Source organism: Pristiophorus japonicus, chromosome 3 (genome assembly GCF_044704955.1).
Source record: "Pristiophorus japonicus isolate sPriJap1 chromosome 3, sPriJap1.hap1, whole genome shotgun sequence".
Taxonomy (NCBI): Eukaryota; Metazoa; Chordata; class Chondrichthyes; family Pristiophoridae; genus Pristiophorus; species Pristiophorus japonicus.
Genome location: NC_091979.1, coordinates 213,594,669 through 213,616,407, shown reverse-complemented (window position 1 = coordinate 213,616,407; position 21,739 = coordinate 213,594,669). Strand labels below are relative to the sequence as shown.

General features: G+C 45.5%; 1 protein-coding gene across 2 annotated transcripts in view; it reads right to left on the bottom strand.

The window, feature by feature from the left end:
* Positions 1-21,739, bottom strand: part of fam117bb (family with sequence similarity 117 member Bb) — a 289,990-nt gene that overhangs the window by 5,857 nt on the left and 262,394 nt on the right. For both annotated transcript variants that reach the window (XM_070876236.1, XM_070876237.1), the window contains 2 exons: positions 6,592-6,814; positions 237-357 (listed from right to left, as the gene is read on the bottom strand). In XM_070876236.1, the coding sequence (XP_070732337.1) occupies positions 237-357; positions 6,592-6,814 (344 nt within the window). The remainder of the gene's footprint in view (positions 1-236; positions 358-6,591; positions 6,815-21,739) is intronic.

Below are 21,739 nucleotides of genomic sequence, written 5' to 3'. Positions count from 1 at the left end.
ATGTGTTATTCTCAAAGAGAGCAAAAAGCCTTAAAAAAAAAAAGGAGGAAAAATGAGAAAATGCAAACCAGAAAAAGAATCATCACGGAATAATCTCCATTTTGATGGTTATAGCCCAGTAGGATTCCAATTAATAGCTGTGGACGTAATCACAACCAAATGGAACCCTGAAACCCAGTCGTGCACTGAATCGACATGGACTATCCGATACATTTCATACGTCGCTTTATACTTACGACGTTTCCTCAAAGGCTTTCACCCTCTCACAACCTTCTGGCGGTTCCCGCTGGAAGTCATAGCTGTTGTTGGGTTTTGGTGAGGAGGCATACTTAGGCAGTGGAGAGCTAGTCCCACTTTCTGCAACAAGACAGAAAACAAGACTCAGCATTTATACATGAGAAAATGCAAATCAGAAAAAGAATCATCACAGAATAATCTCCATTTTGATGGTTATAGCCCAGTAGCTCAAAGCTAGAGGTTTCAACAGAATTGTTGCAAGTTTTATGTCTACGCTAGATATTCTCTGTGGTACGGAGTGTTGCATTTAGAGGCAGCCCATACTGTCTAATATCTAAGTATATAATAATGTAACCGAAGGTGCAACGGTAAGATCCTGGTAATTACAGCTGGATATTGTGTCTTTCACACATGTCCTCGTGAGTGCTTCTCCCACTTTTTCAAAGGCAGACTCAGAAACATGGTGAAGCGAGGCCCGATACACGTCATTTAGTCCACAGACAGCTGATAGTACAGAGTAACTGTGAAAGCAAATTCCACCAAACTTATTCTTGACCAAAGAAAGCAGAGGTTCAGAATCTCTTGACACAGTCCCTCCTTTTCTGCCCCTGGCCCCCCTCTCCTTCAAATCTGCTGTCATCACCCCTCTCAATAAGACAACCCTTGACCCCACTGTGCTTGCAAGGTACCACCCCCATCTCCAACCTCCCTTTCCTCTCCAAAGTCTTTGAACGTGTTGTCACCTCCCAAATCTGTGCCCAACTTTCCTGGAACTCCATATTTGAATCCCTTCAATCTGGTTTCCGCCCCTGCCACAGTACCGAAACGGCTCTCATCATCAAAGTCACAAATTACATTCTTTGTGACTATGACAAAAGTAAACTATCCCTTCTCGTCCTTCTCGATCTGTCTGCAGCCTTTGACATGGTTGACCACTCCATCCCCATCCAACACCTCTCCACCATCGTCCAGCTGGGTGGGACTACACTCACATGGTTCCATTCTTATCTATGAAATCGTAGCCAGAAAATCACCTCTCTTTCCACTCCCGCATCGTTACCTCTGGTTTCCCCAAGGATCTATCCTTGGCCCCCTCCTATTTCTCATCTGTACGTTGCCCCTGGCAACATCATCCGAAAACACGGTGTTAGTTTCCACATGTATGCTGACAACACCCAGCTCGACCTCACCACCACTTCTCTCGACCCCTCCACGGTCTCTAAATTGTCAGACTGCTTGTCCAACATCCAGTACTGGATGAGCAGAAATTTTCTCCTATTAAATATTGGGAAGACTGAAGCCATTGTCTTTGATCCCCACCACAAACTGCGTTCCCTAGCCACTGACTCCATCCCTCTCCCTAGTATCTGTCTGAGGCTGAACCAGACTGTTAACAACCTAGATGTCATATTTGGCCCCGAATTGAGCTTCTGGCCACATATTCGTGGCATAACTAAAACCGCCTATTTCCACCTCCGTAACATTGCCCGTCTCCACCCCTGCCTCAGCTCATCTGCTGCTGAAACCTTCATCCATGCCTTTGTTACCTCTAGACTTGACACCAATGCACTCCTGGCTGGCCTGCCACATTCTATCCTACGTAAACTGGAGATCATCGAAAACTCAGCAGCCCCTGTCCTAACTCGCACCAAGTCCCATTCACCTATCACCCTTGTGCTTGCTGACCTACACTGGCTCCAGTTTAAGCAACGCCTCGGTTTCAAAGTTCTCATCCTTGTTTTACAAATCCTTCCATGGCCTCACCCCTCCCTATCTCTGTAATCTCCTTCAGCCTCACAACCCCCTAAGATATCTGTGCTCCTCAAATTTTGCCCTCTTGAACATCTCTGATTATAATCGCTCAACCATCGGTGACCTTGCCTTCAGCTGCCTGGGCCCTAAGCTTTGGAACTCCCTCCCCAAAGCTCTCCGCCTCTCTTTCCTCCTTTAAGACGCTCCTTAAAACCTACCTCTATCTGCTGTAATATCTTCTTATGTGGCTCAGTGCCAAATTTTTTTTTTAATCTTATGACACTCCCGAGAAGCGTTTTGGGACATTTTACAATGTTAAAGGCGCTATATAAATACAAGTTCTTGTTGTCCTCTACAAGGATTTGCCAGAAAACCTGTCAATCAAACAGACAACCCCCTCTTACTGGCAGTATATTTTCTGAAGATACCTCATGTCATGGCCACCTGAATAGAATCATTCTTACCACAATAGGTGTGAATATTTGTTGAACAGCTGTGATGCAATACCAAATTGCTTAATGCCCCCAGTTATCCTGGCTAATGGGCTTGGGATGAGATAATAAATACCCTTTGTATCAGCTTGAAATAGACTGTCCAAAGGGACCGCTCCCTCTGTGACACCCTGATCCATTCCGCGGCCACTCCCAGCACTCCCTCCCCTTCCCACGGCACTTTCCTATGCAAGCGCATAGGACACCTGCAACACCTGCCCTTTTACCTCCTCCCTTCCCACTGTCCAGGATCCCAAACACTCCTTTCCAAGTGAAACAGCGATTTACTTGTACTTCTTTCAATTTAGAATACTGTATTCACTGCTCACGATGTGGTCTCCTCTACAACACAGATTGGGTGATCGCTTTGCGGAACTCCTCCGTTCAGTCCACAAGAATGACCCTGAGCTTCCGGTCGCCTGTCACGTTAATTCTCTGCCCCACTCCCACTCTGATATCTCCATCCTCGGCCTCCTATACTGTTCCAATGAAGCTCAACACAAGCTCGAGGAACAGCATCTCATCTTTCGTTTAGGCACTTTACAGCCTTCTGGACTCAACATCGAGTTCAACAATTTCAGCCCATAACCTCTGCCCACTTTTTTGGGCCCAAGTTTCGGGCCACGCCTAGAACGGCGCAGCCCTGACCTGGACGCCCGTTTTTCGCGCCACAAAGTGCGCCTAAAAAAAACTTAGATTCTCCAGCTCCCTGCTGGTCCTCTGGAGCTGGGCGCGGCGCAGCACGAGCTGTAGGGGGCGGAGCCAGGTCCCTGTGCTGAAAACAGTGCCGGGACCTCTGCACATGCGCACGACAGTGGGCGCGCATGTGCAGTAGGCTCCAGGCGCCAAAAGCTGTGTGGGAGGGGCCCAAAGCACGCAGCCCCTAGCCCTGGCCGAATGGCCTCACTGGGGTTGCGTGCATAAGGCTGCCTCCCACGCTCAGCTCCCGACCTGACCCTCCCCCCCCCAACCGACAGCGACCCGACTCCCGCTTCCCCCCGGACTGGACCCGACCCGCGCTTCCTTCCCCCTCCACCCCACCCGACCTCGCTCTCCCCCCCCCCCACCCCCCCCGAACCGACCTCCCTCCCACACACCCCCACCCGACCCAAACTGGCCTCCCTCCCCCGACACGAACCGACCCAACCTCCCTCTTCCCCCCCCCCCACCCCTCCCCGAACCAACCAGACCTCCCTTCTCCCCACCGCCCCCCACCCCCGACCCGACCTCCCCACGACCCGACCCAACGCCACCTACCTGTAAATCTGGTGCTGGGGACGGGCCCTGCCCGAAGTCTTGGGCCCGGCCGGGCCTGGCCCGTTCAGCCTCCCTCCCCCTTCTCCTTGCCCCCCCCGCCCTTCTCCCCCCTCTCCTACTTCTCTCCCCTCCCCCCTCTCCCCTCGCTGTCAGAAACACAGACACTGACAGAGTGAGACACACACACACACACACAGACAGACAGAGAGATAGAGACACTGACAGAGACACACTTGGGGGGGGTGGGGGGGGGGGGCATCCCAGCACGCTGTTGGAGGGCTCCCGGTGCTGCAGTCGGAAAGTAGAAAATGTTTTATTTATTGATTTTAAAAAAAATTAATTAATTTTTTTTGATCGATTTATTGGTTGATTTATTGATGTTTTTATCATTTATTATTGATGATGTCTCTTTATTTGTAAAACTGAAGTGTTTACTGTTTGTAAACTTCCCTTTGACCCCCCCCCACGCCTGATTTGTAACCTACGCCTGATTTTCTAAAGTGTAGACAAGGTTTTTTCGAGCGTACAAAAATCTTCACTTACTCCATTCTAAGTTAGTTTGCAGTAGTTGGGTCACTAAAATTTACCATAGCACCCAAAAGATGCAGAAGTGGGAGGAATAAAGTCATTCAAGGATCCTATCTCGATCACTATCCAGTCATACCTGTTGGAAAGCAAATGTGTGGATAGTGTGTGAGAACACTATTTCAAGGCAGAGATGGCAGAATTTTAGTCAAATTTCTTGTTCTCTTGCTTTCTCTTCAGCAACAGAAGAGCTGCAGGAGGTTGCTAAAGTTTTACAGTGCACCAATTCAATGAAGTGGCTCAAGTGATGTGAAAATGAAGTTTAAGCTGTTTCTGTGTGGGGGATAAGTGAGCTGATGCTGGCACTTGTTTTACTCTCAGAGAAGAAGAATTTTGACTAGAGTTACTGAAATGCAAGGAAGAGAAAGAGCATTATGGGCACAAAAGAAAAGATCAACAGATTTGAGGTGGAGAGGGTGGAACGGCAACAGTATGAAAGCCAGCGTGAAGCAGAAATAGCATCACCGCACTACTGAACAGAGATAGAAGCACATATCGACAGCGAGTCCAATAGGTATCACAGTTCAGATCATTTAACCCACTTCCCTGCTGGGATTAATTTTAGAAAACCTAATTTGATACCAAGTTTAGAAGGAGATGATATCTTTTAGTTCAAATTTTTGTTATTTTAATCGAATTTCTTGTTCTCTTGCTTTCTCTTCAGCAGCCAATTGAGCTAACTAACTTATTTTCTAACAGATCTTGTGTTGGGCTTTTTTTTTTTTTTAAAACTACTTTACTTGTTTGAAATTTTGCTTTAGGTCTGTGTGAGCTCTAAAACCCACCACTGTTGTGCTTTTCGAATTTTCCCCACTGTTTTACTCTAGGTTTTTCAGCTCTTGTACCACTCTCATTGGTGATTCCAATAGTCTTACTATCACGGTTAACGTTCAGAAATGCATCTGGGATAACACACTGGTCTGCTAATTATTTTTAAACCGCTGGAATTATCTCTCCAGTTCTCGATAAACGATAAAACATCAGAAATTTGGAAACAGTATACTGTTATCAAACAAGGTCACAGAGAAAAGAGAAATCAATCTTCATTCCCAACTGAAGCAGTAAGCCTTGTTTGAGACTGAAGTTGCAATCATTGGGCTCAATTTTCCCGAGTGAGGCCATTCAGCCAGGGCTAGGGGCTGCGTGCTTCAGCCCCTCTCACACAGTTTTGGGCGCCTGGAGCCCACTGTAGCGCGCGCATGTGCAGAGGTCCCGGCACTGTTTTCAGCGCAGGGACCTAGCTCTGTCCCCAACAGCTCCTGCTGTGCTGCGCCGAACTGCAAACAACCTGCAGGGAACTGGAGAATCTGGAAGTTTATTTTAGGCGCACTTTGTGGGGCGAGAAACAGGCGTCCAGGTCGGGACTGCGCCGTTCTAGGCGCGGCTCGAAACTTGGGCCCATAGAAAGGTAAAGACTGTCTGGTTGATCTGCTAATATAATAGACTGATGGAGACAACAGGAGAAAAAAAAATGAGCTATACATCCACAACAATGCCTTATAAGTAACAAGATGGATGAAGATGACAAGATCAGTATAACTCTTACGATACAAAACCCTCAAAGGAGAATGTCCCAAGATTACCCCAGGAAACATTTTAGAACCTTTCCCCCTTAAGTTCACCACCTTCAAGAGATAAAGTGTAAAGAGGGAATATTGTAGATGGGAAACAATTATTTGGATGTTGCAGGAACTGTACTGGCAGGGCAGGGGGCTTCTATCGGAGACATTCCTTTCTCCTTGCTCCGCAAACTCTGGTTTCTGATTTTGGCAATGCTGCTGTGGGGTGTGCTAAGTGGAGGCCAGAATATGATCCAGCATCATTTTATCAGCCAGTTTCATAGCCAGGGACAGAAACCTGCATGAACTACAATGTAGTGTCGCAAAAGAGAACCAATAAGGGCACCAGACAAAACTAACAAAAACAAGGAGCATCTAAATGAAAAAAGAAATAATATTCCACAAAACACTGTGCTTTGGCTAACATACACCCATCCACAGCCGGCATTATTGGGAAATCTGCCACAATGAAATCACCAGTGAAGTGGCAAAACGACAGTCCAGATGAAGAACTACACGAACAGAACCTTACTCCAACAGTAGCACCTTGTTCAAAACTACTACATAAAGGATAGCATTTTAAAAAATGGTAGCTTTGTCAGATGGATTGTTGATTCAAACTCAATATAATCCAACCGCTTTAGCATAAACAAATACAAGTTAGCAGAATTAACATCCCAACAAGTACTTCCCAAACTGGCACCCAATACCTTTCTCTTTGCCATCTGTAAGCAGATCTTCAGTATAGCATGGGCTCTCTCCACTACCCTCGTTGGCTATGGTGAGGAATGTTGGTGAGACCGACTGGGATCGGCTGCTGCTGGTACTGCTCCGATCCATTCCTGATGGGGTCTGAGTGTCAATACTGCGGGTACTGCTGCTTCGCAGCTGTAGGGGAAACGGAGCACGATGACCATCTGGCGTATCCTGTGGCTGACAGACAAAATTAAGGTATCAGAGTTATCCGATTGTGGTAATTACTATGTCACTGTTCCCACATTCTTCTATCGAGGTTAAGGTTCCTACATTACAACAGTGACGACACTTCAAAAGGACTTCATTGGCTGTAAAGCTCTTTGCGAGGTCCTGAGGTCATGAAAGGCGCTGTATAAATGCAAGTTCTTTTTTGAGAGCAGATGTGTTCAAGTGGAGGGGTGAGTAGTGAAAAGAACAGGAAACTGGGTTCAAATAGACAAAAGAGGGCCGAAAAGGATTGACTCAATAGTTAAATGTGCAGGATCAGTTAGTTGGGGGGGGGGGGGGGGGGAAGAAAGAGGGGAAATTTCTTGAGCACAAAGCAGTTTTACAACCAAATACACAAATTCCCCATAACGTTGGAGCACAGGAGTTGATACAGCATAAGAAATAGGAGCAGGAGTAGGCCAGTCGGCCCCTTGAGCCTACTCTGCCAAACAATAAAGCTTTCTACCTCAACTCCACTTTCCTGCTCTAGCCCCATATCCCTAAATTCCCTTAATATCCAAAAATCTATCGAGCTCTGTCTTCAATATACTCAACGACTGAGCCTCCATAGCCCTCTGAGGAAGAGAATTCCAAAAGGTAAGAAATTGAAACGGAGTAAAAATGTTACGAATTTACTAGGATACGACTAGGTATATTTTTTTTTTAAATTGTGCTTTGGAAAGCTAACCCCATCAGTTGAGCTACATAGATCACCAGTGGTGGAACCGTATAGATCAAGGAGGACCTCCGTTCAATCCCAGGTTTGTCGAGTTAACCAATCTAAGCTAGACCCCCCTCCCTACCCCTCTTCTCCACTTGGATATTAAGGGAATCAAGGGATATGGGGATAGTGCAGGAGTTGAGGTAGAAGATCAGCCTGCTCCTAATTCTTATGTTCTTATGTACTGGCTAGGGAGTGCGAAAAAAAACACACGCACTTACATATATAAATACACCTTTAACTTAAAAAATGTCCCAAAGTGTAACCAGACAAAAATGGGCGGTGAGCCAAAGACGAAGATATTAGGAGGGTCAAAAAGATGGGCTAAGGAAGAAAAGGAAGATGGAGGCAGAGAGGTTCAGGGAGGGAAGTCTAGATGTGGGGTCTAGACAGCTGAAGGTAGTCTCGCAAATGGGATGAATGGGGGAAGAGGAATGCACAAGTGGCCAGAGTTGGAGACATGGAGAGATACAGGGGGATTGTAGTCAATTTTTGCCTGATTATGCACATGTGAAGTGCCTTGGGACATTTTACCACATTAAAAGCACAATATAAATGAGAGTTGTTGTAGGGTTACAGGAGGCGACAGAGATAGGGATTTAAACACAAGGATGAGAATTTTAAATTAGTAGCGTTGGGACTCCAGGAGTCAATGTAAGTTATCAGGGACTGGAGTGATGGGTGAACAGTATTGGTTTCTGCTGTTGACCACTAACTACAGACCCTTGTTAGATGAACATGGGCAGGAATGCTCTGAGTTTGGATAGGTTCTCACAATGGGCCACTGATAACACTCCAAACACGTGATAAAATGGCCATTTTAACTAGGTAGCAAGGAGCTAGTGCTACCAACGGAATTGCAACCCGTTTTCAGTGGAACTGGATTAATCAGAGATTAAAGAAACATAAATCTAACATCTCGTGCTGCTAAATTCCTGATTTCAACTGTGCTGCTGTAAGGCGTATTAATTGGAAGCCAAGCACCTTCCAAGTTGGGACGGAAAGGAAGAAGAAAATTTGGAAGCACATCTGCAGTCTGGCAACAGCGAACCCTAAGTGCCACGAGTGCAGTATTGGGAACACATCAGTCATTGATCTCTTGCCTGCATAGCCCAAAGAAATGGAGAGAGAGAGGGGGGAAAAGACACCAATTAATATGGGAAAATCCTGAATGTGTAAGTAACTTGCTGAACAATAATGCACTTGGATACTGCACTGTGCTTTTACCCATGGCCTTCTGGCCAAAAGTACAAGGTGTAGTAATAAAACATACAGATCAGGTGGTAGTCACCAATTAGATTACTGTTCAGCCATGGTGGCACTTAGGACATGGCAATTGGTCTTTGCGCCCAAGGTGCAGATTCAGAGATGAAGAATGTCTATCGATGGGAGGTAAGGGTAGAAAGAATTACCAGAGGACTGCGAGCATCCATGTAACTATACTCTAGCACAGTGTTGTCCAATGTGTGCAACTAGCACATGTAGCTAATTGCATTTTTCATTAGTAAATAAAAAGTTAGTAATAGGCACCATCTAAGCGAGGTGATCTCAATGCTCATTCGCACGGCATATGCACATGTACTTAAACCTTCTGTGCATTTGTTGATAAAATGGTAAGCCGAAAAGTAGTGTGTGTGTCGCCCAAATGGTGTGCAAACATGAGTGACTAAAGAAATAAAGGACGGTATCCAATTAAAGACAAGGCATACAAAGTGGCCAATGTGGGAGGACAGAAGAGTGGGAAGCTTTTAAAAGCCAGCAAAGAATGACTAAAAAAATGATTAAGAAAGGGAAGATAGACTATGAAAGTAAACTAGCACGAAATATAAAAACAGATAGCAAGAGTTTCTACAGGTATATAAAAAGGAAAAGATTGGCTAAAGTAAATGTTGGTCCCTTAGAGGACGAGACCGGGGAATTAGTAATGGGGAACATGGAGATGGCAGAAACGCTGAACAAATATTTTGTATCAGTCTTTACATTGGAGGATACAAACAATATTCCAACAATGGATAGTAAAAGGGCTATGAGGGGGGAGGAACTTAACACAATCACAATCACTAAGGAGGTGGTTCTCAGTAAAATAATGGGACTAAAGGCGGATAAATCCCCTGGACCTGATGGCTTGCATCCTAGGGTCTGAAGAGAAGTAGCGGCAGGGATAGTGGATGCATTGGTTGTAATTTACCAAAATTCCCTGGATTCTGGGGAGGTCCCAGCAGATTGGAAAACTGCAAATGTAACACCCCTATTTAAAAAAGGAGGCAGACAAAAAACAGGAAACTATAGTTCAGTTAGCCTAACATCTGTGGTTGGGAAAATGTTGGAGTCCATTATTAAAGAAGCAGTAACAGGACATTTGGAAAAACATAATTCGGTCAGGCAGAGTCAGCATGGATTTATGAAGGGAAAGTCATGTGTGACAAATTTGCTGGAATTCTTTGAGGATGTAATGAACAAGGTGGATAAAGGGGAACCAGTGGATGTGGTGTATTTTGACTTCCAGAAGGCATTTGACAAGGTGCCACATAAAAGGTTACTGCACAAGATAAAAGTTCATGGGGTTGGGGGTAATATATTAGCATGGCTAGAGGATTGGCTGACAAACAGAAAACAGAGTCAGGATAAATGGTTCATTCACTGGTTGGCAACCAGTAACTAGTGGGGTGCCGCAGGGATGAGTGCGGAATCCCAACTATTTACAATCTATATTAACACTTGGATGAAGGGACTGAGTGTAACGTAGCCAAGTTTGCCGACGATACAAAGATGTGAGGAAAAGCAATGTGTGAGGAGGACACAAAAAATCTGCAAAAGGATATAGACAGGCTAAGTGAGTGGGCAACAATTTGGCAGATGGAGTATAATGTTGGAAAGTGTGAGGTCATGCACTTCGGTAGAAAAAAATCAAAGAGCATGAAACACAAAAGGTTAGTATGCAGGTACAGCAAGTGATGAAGGCCAATGGAATCTTGACCCTTATTGCAAAGGGGATGGAGTATAAAAACAGGGCAGTCTTGCTACAGTTTTATAGAGTATCGGTGAGGCTACACCTGGAATACTGCGTACACTTTTAATTTCCATATTTACAAAAGGATATACTTGCTTTGGAGGCAGTTCAGAGAAGGTTCACTAGGTTGATTCTGGAGATGAGGGGTTGACTTATGAGGAAAGGTTGAGTGGGTTGGGCCTCTACTCATTGGAATTCAGAAGAATGAGAGGTGATCTAATCGAAACGTATAAGATTATGAGGGGGCTTGACAAGGTGGATGCAGAGAGGATGTTTCCACTGATGGGGGAGACTAGAACTAGAGGGTATGATCTTAGAATAAGGGGCCACCCAGTTAAAACAGAGATGAAGAGAAATTTCTTCTCTGAGGGTTGTAAATCTGTGGAATTCGCTGCCTCAGAGAGCTGTGGAAGCTGGGACATTGAATAAATTTAAAACAGAAATAGACAGTTTCTTAACTGATAAGGAGATAAGGGGTTATGGGGAGCAGGCAGGGAAGTGGACCCGAGTCCATGATCGGATCAGCCACGATTGTATTAAATGGCGGAGCAGGCTCGAGGGGCCGTATGGCCTGCTCCTATTTCTTATATTCTTATGTAAAACGCTGGACTTCAGCACCATGGAAATACCAGCAATATTGTATGGAGAGGGAGGGGTGCTGTCATCCTGGTCAGTGCGAGCAATCGGAATAACCACTCCAGCAGAAGAAAGCAACCCCCAACCAAGAACAAGCAGCTCCAACAGGGCACATCTTGGCAAACAAGCAGCATCCAACTGCCTTCTGGTTGGAGAGTGGGGGTGGGTCTGACATGTCTCTTTATGTGAGTCAACATTCACAGCAATCACTCTGATGAACTCAAAGTACTGCTCGCAATTGCTGGACAAAAACTAGAAACTGCATTAAGATGTGATGTGTCTGATAAATTCATGCCAGAATTCCAAACTTTGGTGAAAGAGAAAGAATGCAAATAAACACATTTACGTGTAGTGCGTGTAAGGGAGTTTTCAACTAAAATTTGTGCCTGCAGCTAAAATGCTGTCACCATTTAGAAAATCATAATATAGTCAAGCAGAGTCAGCATGGTTTTATAAAAGGGAAATCATGTTTGACAAATTTGCAGGAGTTCTTTGAGGATGTAACGAGCAGGGTGGTTAAAGGGGATGTCATGTATTTGGATTTCCAGAAGACATTCAATAAAGTGCCACATAAAAGGTTACTGCTCAAGATAAGAGCTCAGGGAGTTGGGGGTAATATATTAACATGGATAGGGGATTGGTTAACTAGCAGAAAACAGAGTGTCGGGATAAATGGGTCAATATCAGGTTGGCAAACTGTAACTAGTAGGGTGCCACAAGGATCAGTGCTGGGGCCTCAACTATTTACAATCTATATTAACGACTAGGATGAAGGGACTGAGTGCAATGCAACCAAATTTGCTGATGATACAAAGATAGGTGGGAAAACAAATTATGGGGAAGACACAAAGAATCTGCAAAGGGATATAGACAGGCTAAGTGAGTGGGCAAAAATCTGGCAGGTGGAGTATAATGTGGGATAATGTGAGGTTATCCACTTTGGTAGGAAAAAGAAAAAAGCAAATTATTATTTAAATGGGGAGAGATTTCAAAATGCTGTCGTACAGAGGGATCTGGGGTCCTTGTACATGAAACACAAAAAGTTAGCATGCAGGTACAGCAAGTAAATTAGGAAGGCAAATAGAATGTTGGCCTTTATTGCAAGGGGGATGGAGTATAAAAGTAGGAAGTCCTGCTGCAACTGTACAGTGCCTTGGTGAGACCACACATGGAGTACTGTGTACAGTTTTGGTCTCCTTATTTAAGGAGGTATACACACCTGCACTGGAGGCAGTTCAGAGAATGTTCACAAAGTTGACTCCAGAGATGAAGGGGTTGTCTTATCATGAAAGGTTGAGCAGGTTGGGTCTATACTCATTAGAGTTTAGAAGAATTGAAACATAAGATTCTGAAGGGACTTGACAGGGTAGATGCAGAGAGGATGTTTCCCCTTGTGGGGGAATCTAGAACTAGGGGGCATAATTTCAGAATAAGGGGTCGCTCATTTAAAACAGAAATGAGGAGGAATTTCTTCTCTCAAAGTGTCGTGAATCTTTGGAATTCTCTACCCCAAAGAACTGTGGAGGCTGGATCATTGAATATATTTAAGGTGGAGACAGACAGATTTTTGAATGATAAGGGAGTCTCAAGGGTTATGGGGAGCGGGCAGGGAAGTGGCATTGAGGCCAAGATCAGATCAGCCATGATCTTATTGAATGGCGGAACAGGCTCGAGGGGCCAAATGGCCTACTCCTGCTCCTATTTCTTATGTTCCTATAACTATGTCTGTGGCTCCTCAGCTATTTATATTAGACAACATTGATCTAACAAGACAGGAAAGGAGTAAAATAGGAGAAAATAATATATAGGGGGAGAAATTTGGTACCGCTCCATTTGGGGGCGGTACCAGCCGCGAGGTGGAACTTCCTGCGCGGCGCATAATTCCTGACCTGGCAGCTAAATTGGGCTTACCGCCCCAGAGAGGAAGTGGAGACCAAGGTCGCGCGCACCACTTCCTCTCGGGGGCGGGACTGGGGCAGTAACCGAGAATTTCCAGCGCGTAGTGCTGGCGGGAGCACGGGGCCCTCCCCTTCCGCTGCAGACTCTGTATTGGGGAGAAGGAGCCACCACTACACCACTGGGGAGCAGGGTACCGTGGAAGCAGAGCGCTGGGCTGCAACATCGCGGCACGGACCTCACGATTTGAAGGCAAGGCCATTTTTTTTTTTTTTTAAATGTCAGCACCGCACCTCCCGTTTAATTTTCACCCTGCAAGCGGACTGAAGCACAGTTCGCGACCCACGAAGCTGGCATGAACATCACCTGCTCCAGCCTCAGGGGCCGCTTCCGAATTTTCGTTCTGGGCTGAAAATGGGTTTTGTGCATTGGCCGCAGCCCAGGGCACGACTGGCTGGAGTGGAGCGCTACCGATTAGCGCCACAGCTAACTCCAGTGGAATTTCACAGGAGTCGGTAGCGGCCCCGCGCCTCAGGCGAGAAGTCATTTGCGTCCCGTTACCCCCCCGCCAGAGGGGTGAAAACGACCAGAATTTCTCCACCATATACTGTTTTCAAGTAGCAATATCGTGGAAGGTCATAGCTTCAGAAGTAGGCATCTAATTATTACCTATACTAAAAATGATGAAGTGCCCTGATGAGGTCTGTTAGCCAGATTATTGTAACAAAAACAGAGAATGCTGGGAATCTCAGCGGGTCAGGCAGTATCCGTGAAGAGAAAAACAGAGTTAACTTTTCGGTTCGATGACCCTTCGTCAGTTCTGACAAAGGGTCATCGACCCGAAACGTTAACTCTGTTTTTCTCTCCACAGATGCTGCCTGACCCGCTGAGATTTCCAGCAGTCTCTGTTTTTATTTCAGATTCCAGCATCCGCAGTATTTTGCTTTTGTAGCCCGATTATTGTTGCAGGAAAACTTGGTTTCTAACGAAATGTCTCTACATACTTCAGTGTTGAGAATGGGTATCCAGGATCATCTTCATGCCAGTAATAACCGGCGTGCAGTTTGTGAAAGCATTTCTTTTCTGTTTCAAGAGACCATCTAAAAGCTTTTCACATAATACTTGAAATGTACTCAGAAGTGCAATTTAAAACAAACAAACAAAGCTGTGCTTGCTTGAATTCTGTCCTAAAGTTTTTAAGCAAATTAAGTAACTAAGTAAACCTGCACGTAGTTTGATCTAAATGTACCCTGTTATAGTGTTTTTACAAATTGGTTAATCTATGCCATCAGGAGTGTCATTGGGAGGCTTGTGTGGGCCAAATGGCCTGTTGCCATGCTGCAGACTCTATAGGGCCCAAGTTTCCCCAGGAGTTGATCCGTTTTTTTTTGGAGCAACTAGATTTTTTTGGAGTAACTTAAAAATCGCAATTCTCCCCCATTTAATTTTCTCCAGTGTAAGTGAGCTAGTTAGGTTTTTTTTTTTTTAAGTGTCATTTTTATTTCAAAAGGGGGCGTTACCAGCCACTTAAGCAAGTTTAGCCAGCTAAAAGTTACTCCAAACTAGCTTAGGCCAGCATATGAAGCCACTTGTGTCCGCTCAGAAAAACCTTGCAGTGAATTAAGAAATCAGTGCAGCTAGCCAGAGATATTGGGGGGGGGGGGGGGGCGGTGGAAGGGAAGAGAGAGGATTTTACAAAGCACTAAACATCTTCACAACAACATTAAAGAAGCATAAAAACTATCAATAATAAATTAAAAATAAATCAATTACTAAAAAATACAAAGTCCTACCTCGCCGACTGCAGCACGCACCTCTGCAAGCCCTTCGGCCAGGGCTAGGGGCGGGAGGCTCACAACAAACAGCAGGAGAGCTCTCCAGGGCATGTCAATGGAACTATTTGAAAGGTGCAAACATTGAACTCGAGCCGCGCATCCCCTCCCCCCCACCCCCGGGCTCCTCCAACTCCCCTGTGCTCCCTGGCAAGCTTCCCTCCGTACTCACCGAACTGGAGTCTAAGTGAGCGTGGGAAGGCAGTGGCCGACCTATGTGGCAAGCCACTCGGCCCGGGATAGGGGTGGCGAGCATCGGGACGCGCTGGGAGGGCGAGGAGCTACTGCACATGTGCGCAGACTCCACTGTGCATGTGCACAGCTGCCGGCACTGTTTTCGGCGCAGGGCTGTAGCTCCGCCTCCCACTGTGATTGCCACGCCGCGCCAGACCAGAGGACGGTCCACGGAGTGGGGAGAATCAGCAGCTACATTTTTGGCGCCGTTTTTGGAATAGAAAGTCGGCGCACCACGGGTAAGTGCGCTGGAAACTTGGGGCCTATGTAACTCTACCGCTGAAGTATGAATAATTTTCCAGTACCAAGTACCATTTTAACAGCATCTTTATAAATCATGTCTTTTTATTAAATGAATATAGGCTACAGCAATTTTCTTCCTTCGCATGTTCACACTTGGTCAGGAAAACAAACATACAAATTCTGCTACAAGGCGGCCACAAAGTCACATCAGTAATGCAATGTCCTCTAGGAATTTTTTAATGAATACAAAATAATTCAAGTGCAGAAATAAATAAAAACAAACAGCTGGTGTGGGCTGACAAGCACCACTGAAAATGCAGGTCTTACAAATTAACTGGTCTTTCAACTAATTGATCTGTGTGGGACCTTGCTGTATGCAATATGCGTGCCAAGTTTCCCATATAACTGACTGCAAATTGAAAAAAAAATTAGGTGTGTGAGGACATCCTGAGACACACCATAAGGCACTTTATAAATGCAACTTCCCTCTTTCTATTTACTACAATCAACATAGTCTTCCTTTCTGAAAGAATTGGGAACAGTAGCATAATGGTTATGTTACTGGACTAGTTATCCAGAGGCCTGGACTAATGATCTGGAGACAAGCAGCTGGTGGGATTTGAATTCAGTTTAAATTTAAATTCAGTTCATCAAATAAATCTGGAATAAAAAGCTTCTATCCGTAACGGTGACCATGAAACTATCGGATCATCATAAAAACCCCATCTGGTTCACTAAAGTTCTTTCGAGAAGGAAATCTGCCGTCTTTACCTGGTCTGGCTTGTGTGTGACTCCAGACTCACAGCAATGTGATAATGTGATTGACTCTTAACTGCCCTCTGAAATGGCCTAGCAAGCCACTCAGTTGTAACAAACCGCTACAAAAAAAAAATAAAACCAGACGGACCACCCTGCATCGAGCGAGGCACCGGCTTCAGACACGACAACGACATTCCCAGCCCAGTCGACCCTGCAAAGTCCTCCTCACTAATATCTAGGGACTTGTGTCAAAATTGGGAGGCTGACCCACAGACGAGTCAAGCAACAGCCTGACATACTCATACTCACAGAATCAGATTTTCAGCCAATGTCCCAGACTCCTCCATCATCAGAGGTTACTGCACAGTGGTATACAGTCAGGAGGGATTGGCCCGGAGAGTCCCCAACATTGACTCCAGACCCTATGAAGTCTCACAGCCTCAGGTCAAGTATGGGCAAGGAGATCTCCTGCCGATTACCGCCCTCCCTCAGCTGATGAATCAGTACTCCTCCATGTTGAATACCACTTGGAAGAAGCACTGAGGGTAGCAAGGGCACAAATGTACTCTGGGTGGGGGACTTCAATAATCATCACCAAGAGTGGCTCGGTAATATCAGTACTGACCAAGCTGGCAGAGTCCTGAAGGACATATCTGCCAGACTGGGCTTGCAGCAGGTGGTGAGAACACCAACACGAGGGAAAAACCAACTTGACCTCATCCTCACCAAGCTACCTGTCGCAGATGCATCTGTCCATGACAGCATTGATTGGAGTGACCACCGCACAGTTCTTGCAGAGACAACATCCAGTCTTCACACTGAGGACACCCTCCATCGTGTTTGTGTTGCACTACCACTGTGCTAAATGGGATAGATTCAGAACAGATCAAGCAGCTCAAAACTGGGCATCCATGAGGCGATATGGGCCATCAGCAGCAGCAGCAGAATTGTATTCCCACAATCTCTAACCTCATGGCCCAGCATATCCTTCACTCTACCATTATCAAGCCAGGGGACCATAGAAACATTGAAAATAGGGGCAGTTGTAGGCCATTCAGCCCTTCGAGCCTGCACCACCATTCAATAAGATCATGGCTGATCATTCCCTCAGTACCCCTTTCCTGCTTTCTCTCCATATCCCTTGATCCCTTTAGCCGTAAGAGCCATATCTAACTCCCTCTTGAATATATCCAATGAACTGGCATCAACAACTCTCTGCAGCAGGGAATTCCACAGGTTAACAACTCTGAGTGAAGAAGTTTCTCCTCATCAGTCCTAAATGGCCTACCCTTATCCTAAAACTATGTCCCCTGGTTCTGGACTTCCCCAACATCGGGAACATTCTACCCGCATCTAACCTGTCCCGTCCCGTCAGAATCTTATATGTTTTTATGAGATCCCTTCCAACCCTGGTTCAAAGAAGAGTGCAGAAAAGCATGCCAGGAGCAGCACCAGGCGTACCTAAAAATGATGTGCCAATCCAGGGATGCTGCAACACAGTACTACATGCATGCTAAACAGCGGAAGCAGCATGCTATAGCCGGAGTTGTAAATGCTGGTGGACAATTAAACAACTAATGGGAGGAGGAGCCATCATGAATATCATCATTCTCAATGATGGCGGTGCCCAGCACTTGAGTGCAAGAGACAAGGCTGAAGGGTTTGTAATCATCTTCAGCCAGAAGTGCTGAGTGGATGATCCATACCGGATCCTCCGGAGGTTCCCACCATCACAGAAGCCAGTCTTCAGCCAATTCGATTCACTCCATGTGGTATCAAGAAACAGCTGAGTGCACTGGATACAGCAACAGCTATGGGCCCCGACAATATCCCCGCTGTCATGCTGAAGATTCGAGCACCAGAGCTAGCCGTGCCTCTAGCCAAGCTATTCCAATGCAGCTACAACACTGGCATCCACCCAACATTGTGGAAAATTGTCCATAAAAAGTAGGACAAATCCAATCCGCCCCATCAGTCTACTCTCAATCATGAGTGAATAGACAGAAGGCATCAGACAGCGCTATCAACCAATAACCTGCTCACCAATGCCCAGTTTGAGCAATGCACTTGGCTCCAGACCTTATTACTGCCGTGTCCAAATATGAACAAAAGAGGTGAATTTCAGAGGTGAGGTGAGAGTGACTGCACTTGACATCAAGGCAGCATTTGACCGAATGTGGCATCCAGGAGCCCTAGTAAAACTGGTCAATGGGAATCATGGGGAAAGCTCTCCACTGGCTGGACTCATATCTAGCACAAAGGAAGTTGATTGTGGTGGTTGAAGGTTAATAATCTCAGCCCCAGGACATCACTGCAGGAATTCCTCAGGGCAGTATCCTCGGCCCAACCATCTTCAGCTGCTGCATCAATGACCATCTTTCCATCATAAGGTCAGAAATGGGAATGCCCGCTGATGATTGTACAGTGTTCACTTCCATTTGCAACTAATAAAGCAGTCCATGTCCGCATCCAGCAAGACCTGGATGATATTCAAGCTTGGGGTGATAAGTGGCAAGTAACATTTGCGCCACATAAGTGCCAGGCAATGACCATTTCCAACAAGTGAGAGTCTAACCATTGCCCCTTGACATTCAATGGCACTACCATCGACAAATCCCCCAACATCAACATCCTGGGGGTCACCATTGACCAGGAAATTAACTGGACCTACCACATAAATACTGTGATCACAAGTGCAGGTCAGAAGTTGGGTATTCTGCAGCGAGTGACTCACCTCCTGACTCCTCAAAGCCTTTCCTCCATCTACAAGGCACAAGAGTGTAATGGAAAACTCTCCATTTGCCTGGATGAGTGCAGCTCCAACCACACAAGAAGCTCGGCATCATCCAGGATAAAGCAGCCCACTTGATTGGCACCCCATCCACCGCCTTCAACATTCACTCCCTCCACCACTGTGCACCGTGGCTGCAGTGTGTACCATCTATAAGATGCACTGCAACAACTCACAAAAGCTTCTTCGGCAGCACCTCCTAAACCCACCTAGAAAGAGAAGTGCAGCAGGCGCATGGGAACACCATCACCTCCAAGTTACACACCTATCTGACTTGGAAATATATTGCCGTTCCTTCATCATCGTTGGGTCAAAATCCTGGAACACCCTCCTTAATAGCACAGTGGGAGTACCTTCACCACACGGATTGCAGCGGTTCAAGAAGGTGGCTCACCTCCACCTTCTCGAGGGCAATTAGGGATGGGTAATAAATGCTGGCCTTGCCAGAGACGCTCAAATCCCAGGAATGAATTAAAAAAAAACTTCTCTATACAAATATATGGTCATCCCATGGGTTGGGGAAGAGCAGGAAAAATCTCCTGGTATATCATAATTTTGAAGCGAAATTTGATTCCAAATGGTGTGGTCTTGCCCACAATTGACTGCAGACAAGGATACGCTCAGTATCTGCCCACAGAAAACAACATTGAGATTCAAGTAATAGTAAGAGGTATAAACACAAAACAGCTGGTTCAGAACCAGATTAATGTTCCAAACCGGAACAAAATAAAGAGTTGATCCATACATAAACTGAGAAACCATGCTAATTTCTCTCTCTTCATTCCCCATTGGAGTCTCTGAACTGGAGATTCAAATAGCAGCCGGTGACTTGATAATATTGCTGGCACATCATACCCCAGACGACTGAAGTGATGATTGTGGCACCAATAAGCAAAGCGATTTATTTGGCATTGAGAGCTTTCAAAGTAGCTTTCCAATAGAAAGAAATGTCACCTTACGGAGTGTTGGAATCCTACATTACACACCACATGAAGAAACACAAACATTTTCACCTAAGCTGCCTGAGACGACTATTGAAGATCAGATGGTAAGACCAGATCTTGCACACTGAAGTTCTTAAAAAAGCTGATGTGCCAGGCATAGATGCTCTGATCATGGAAACATGGCTATGATGGAAGGATAGACAGGAAGGAAAAGGAGGTGGGGTAGCGTTACTGCTTAAAGAGGAGATTAACGCAATAGTAAGGAAGGATCTTAGCGTGGATAATGTGGAATCTATATGGGTACAGCCATAAGTGGGAACAACTTGCTCAAGATAAGAGTGCATGATGAAAAACCATCCATGAAGGTACCTCCTGCTGAATATTCTGATTATAATCGCTCAACCATTGTTGGCAGTGCCTTCTGTTGCATGGGCCCAAAGCTCTGGAATTCCCTACCGAAGTCTCTCTGCCTCTCTTTCCTCCTTTAAGATGCTCCTTAAAACTGACCTCTTTGACCAAGCTTTTGATTACCCGCCCTAATTTCTCCATATGTGGCTCGATGTCAAAACCTTTATCTTATAGTACTCCTGTGAAGTGCCTTGGGACGTTTTACTACGGTAAAGGCGTTATATAAATACAAGTTGTTGTTGTTCAAAAGAATGCCTCAGTTACTGAAGCTAATGACAGTGGCAGCCACAGCCAAGTTAAAATATTGGCACCAGTAACTGTAACTGAATGACCGACAAGTCATTAATCTATGCTGACCAATCAACACAGAGGAATATGTACACGTGAACAATGAACAGCAAGGTTAAGCTGCAGGTGTCTGCATGCAGCAGCATGAATAAGTGTATGCACAACACTTCAACAACGGCAAATGCAACCAGGCCTAGGTATGCAGTTAAGGTTGACTTGTATCTTTGTCCCTCTTGACTCACAAATCAATCTGTTTGCACAGTGACAGGCGTGCTCAGTGGAAGATAGATATAATACCCTGTTTTATCGAGAAGAAAGATCTTATGAAGGCCAGGACTTGAGTCAGGCACAACTAGAATTTCTGTTAATTAAAAAAATCATTCGTCGCTGGCAAGGCCGGCATTTATTGCCTATTCTTAGTTGTCATTGTGCCTGAACCGAATAACTAGGGCTACAGAGAGAGTTTTAAACTAATAAGTGGGAGGGGGGAAAAAGGGTTCAGGTGAGCAGAAACCTAAAAGCTCAAAGAACAAGGTGAAGGCAATGGGGCAGGCTAACATTGGGGGGAACGAAAACCAGAGTGTGACAGGAAGGGACAGAATCTATAAACAGAAGAGTGTATCAGAAACTGGGGCCAAAACAAGAGAAAATGGTAAGAGAACACATTTAAAAGCTTTTTATCTGAATGCACGCAGCATTCGTAACAAATTAGATGAGCTGTCGGCACAAATAGTTACAAATGGTTATGATCTGTGGTTGCAAGGTGCCCAAGACTGGGAACTAAACATTCAGGGGTACTTGACAATTCGGAAGGACAGACAGAAAGGAAAAGGAGATGGGCTGTAACTCGGTTGATAAAGGATGGAATCACTAATAATGAGAAATGATATTGGATGTTGTAACAGTTTGGGTGGAGATAAGGAATAATAAGGGGAAAAAGTCATCGGTGGGTGTAGTCTATAGGCCCCCTAACAGTAGCAACTCTGTTGGTTGGAGTATAAACCAAGAAATAGTGGGGGCTTGTAAAAAAGGAACAGCAATAACCATGGGTGATTTTAACCTCCATATTGTTTGGACAAATCAGATTGGTCAGGGTAGCCTTGAGGAAGAGTTCATAGAGTGCATAAGGGATG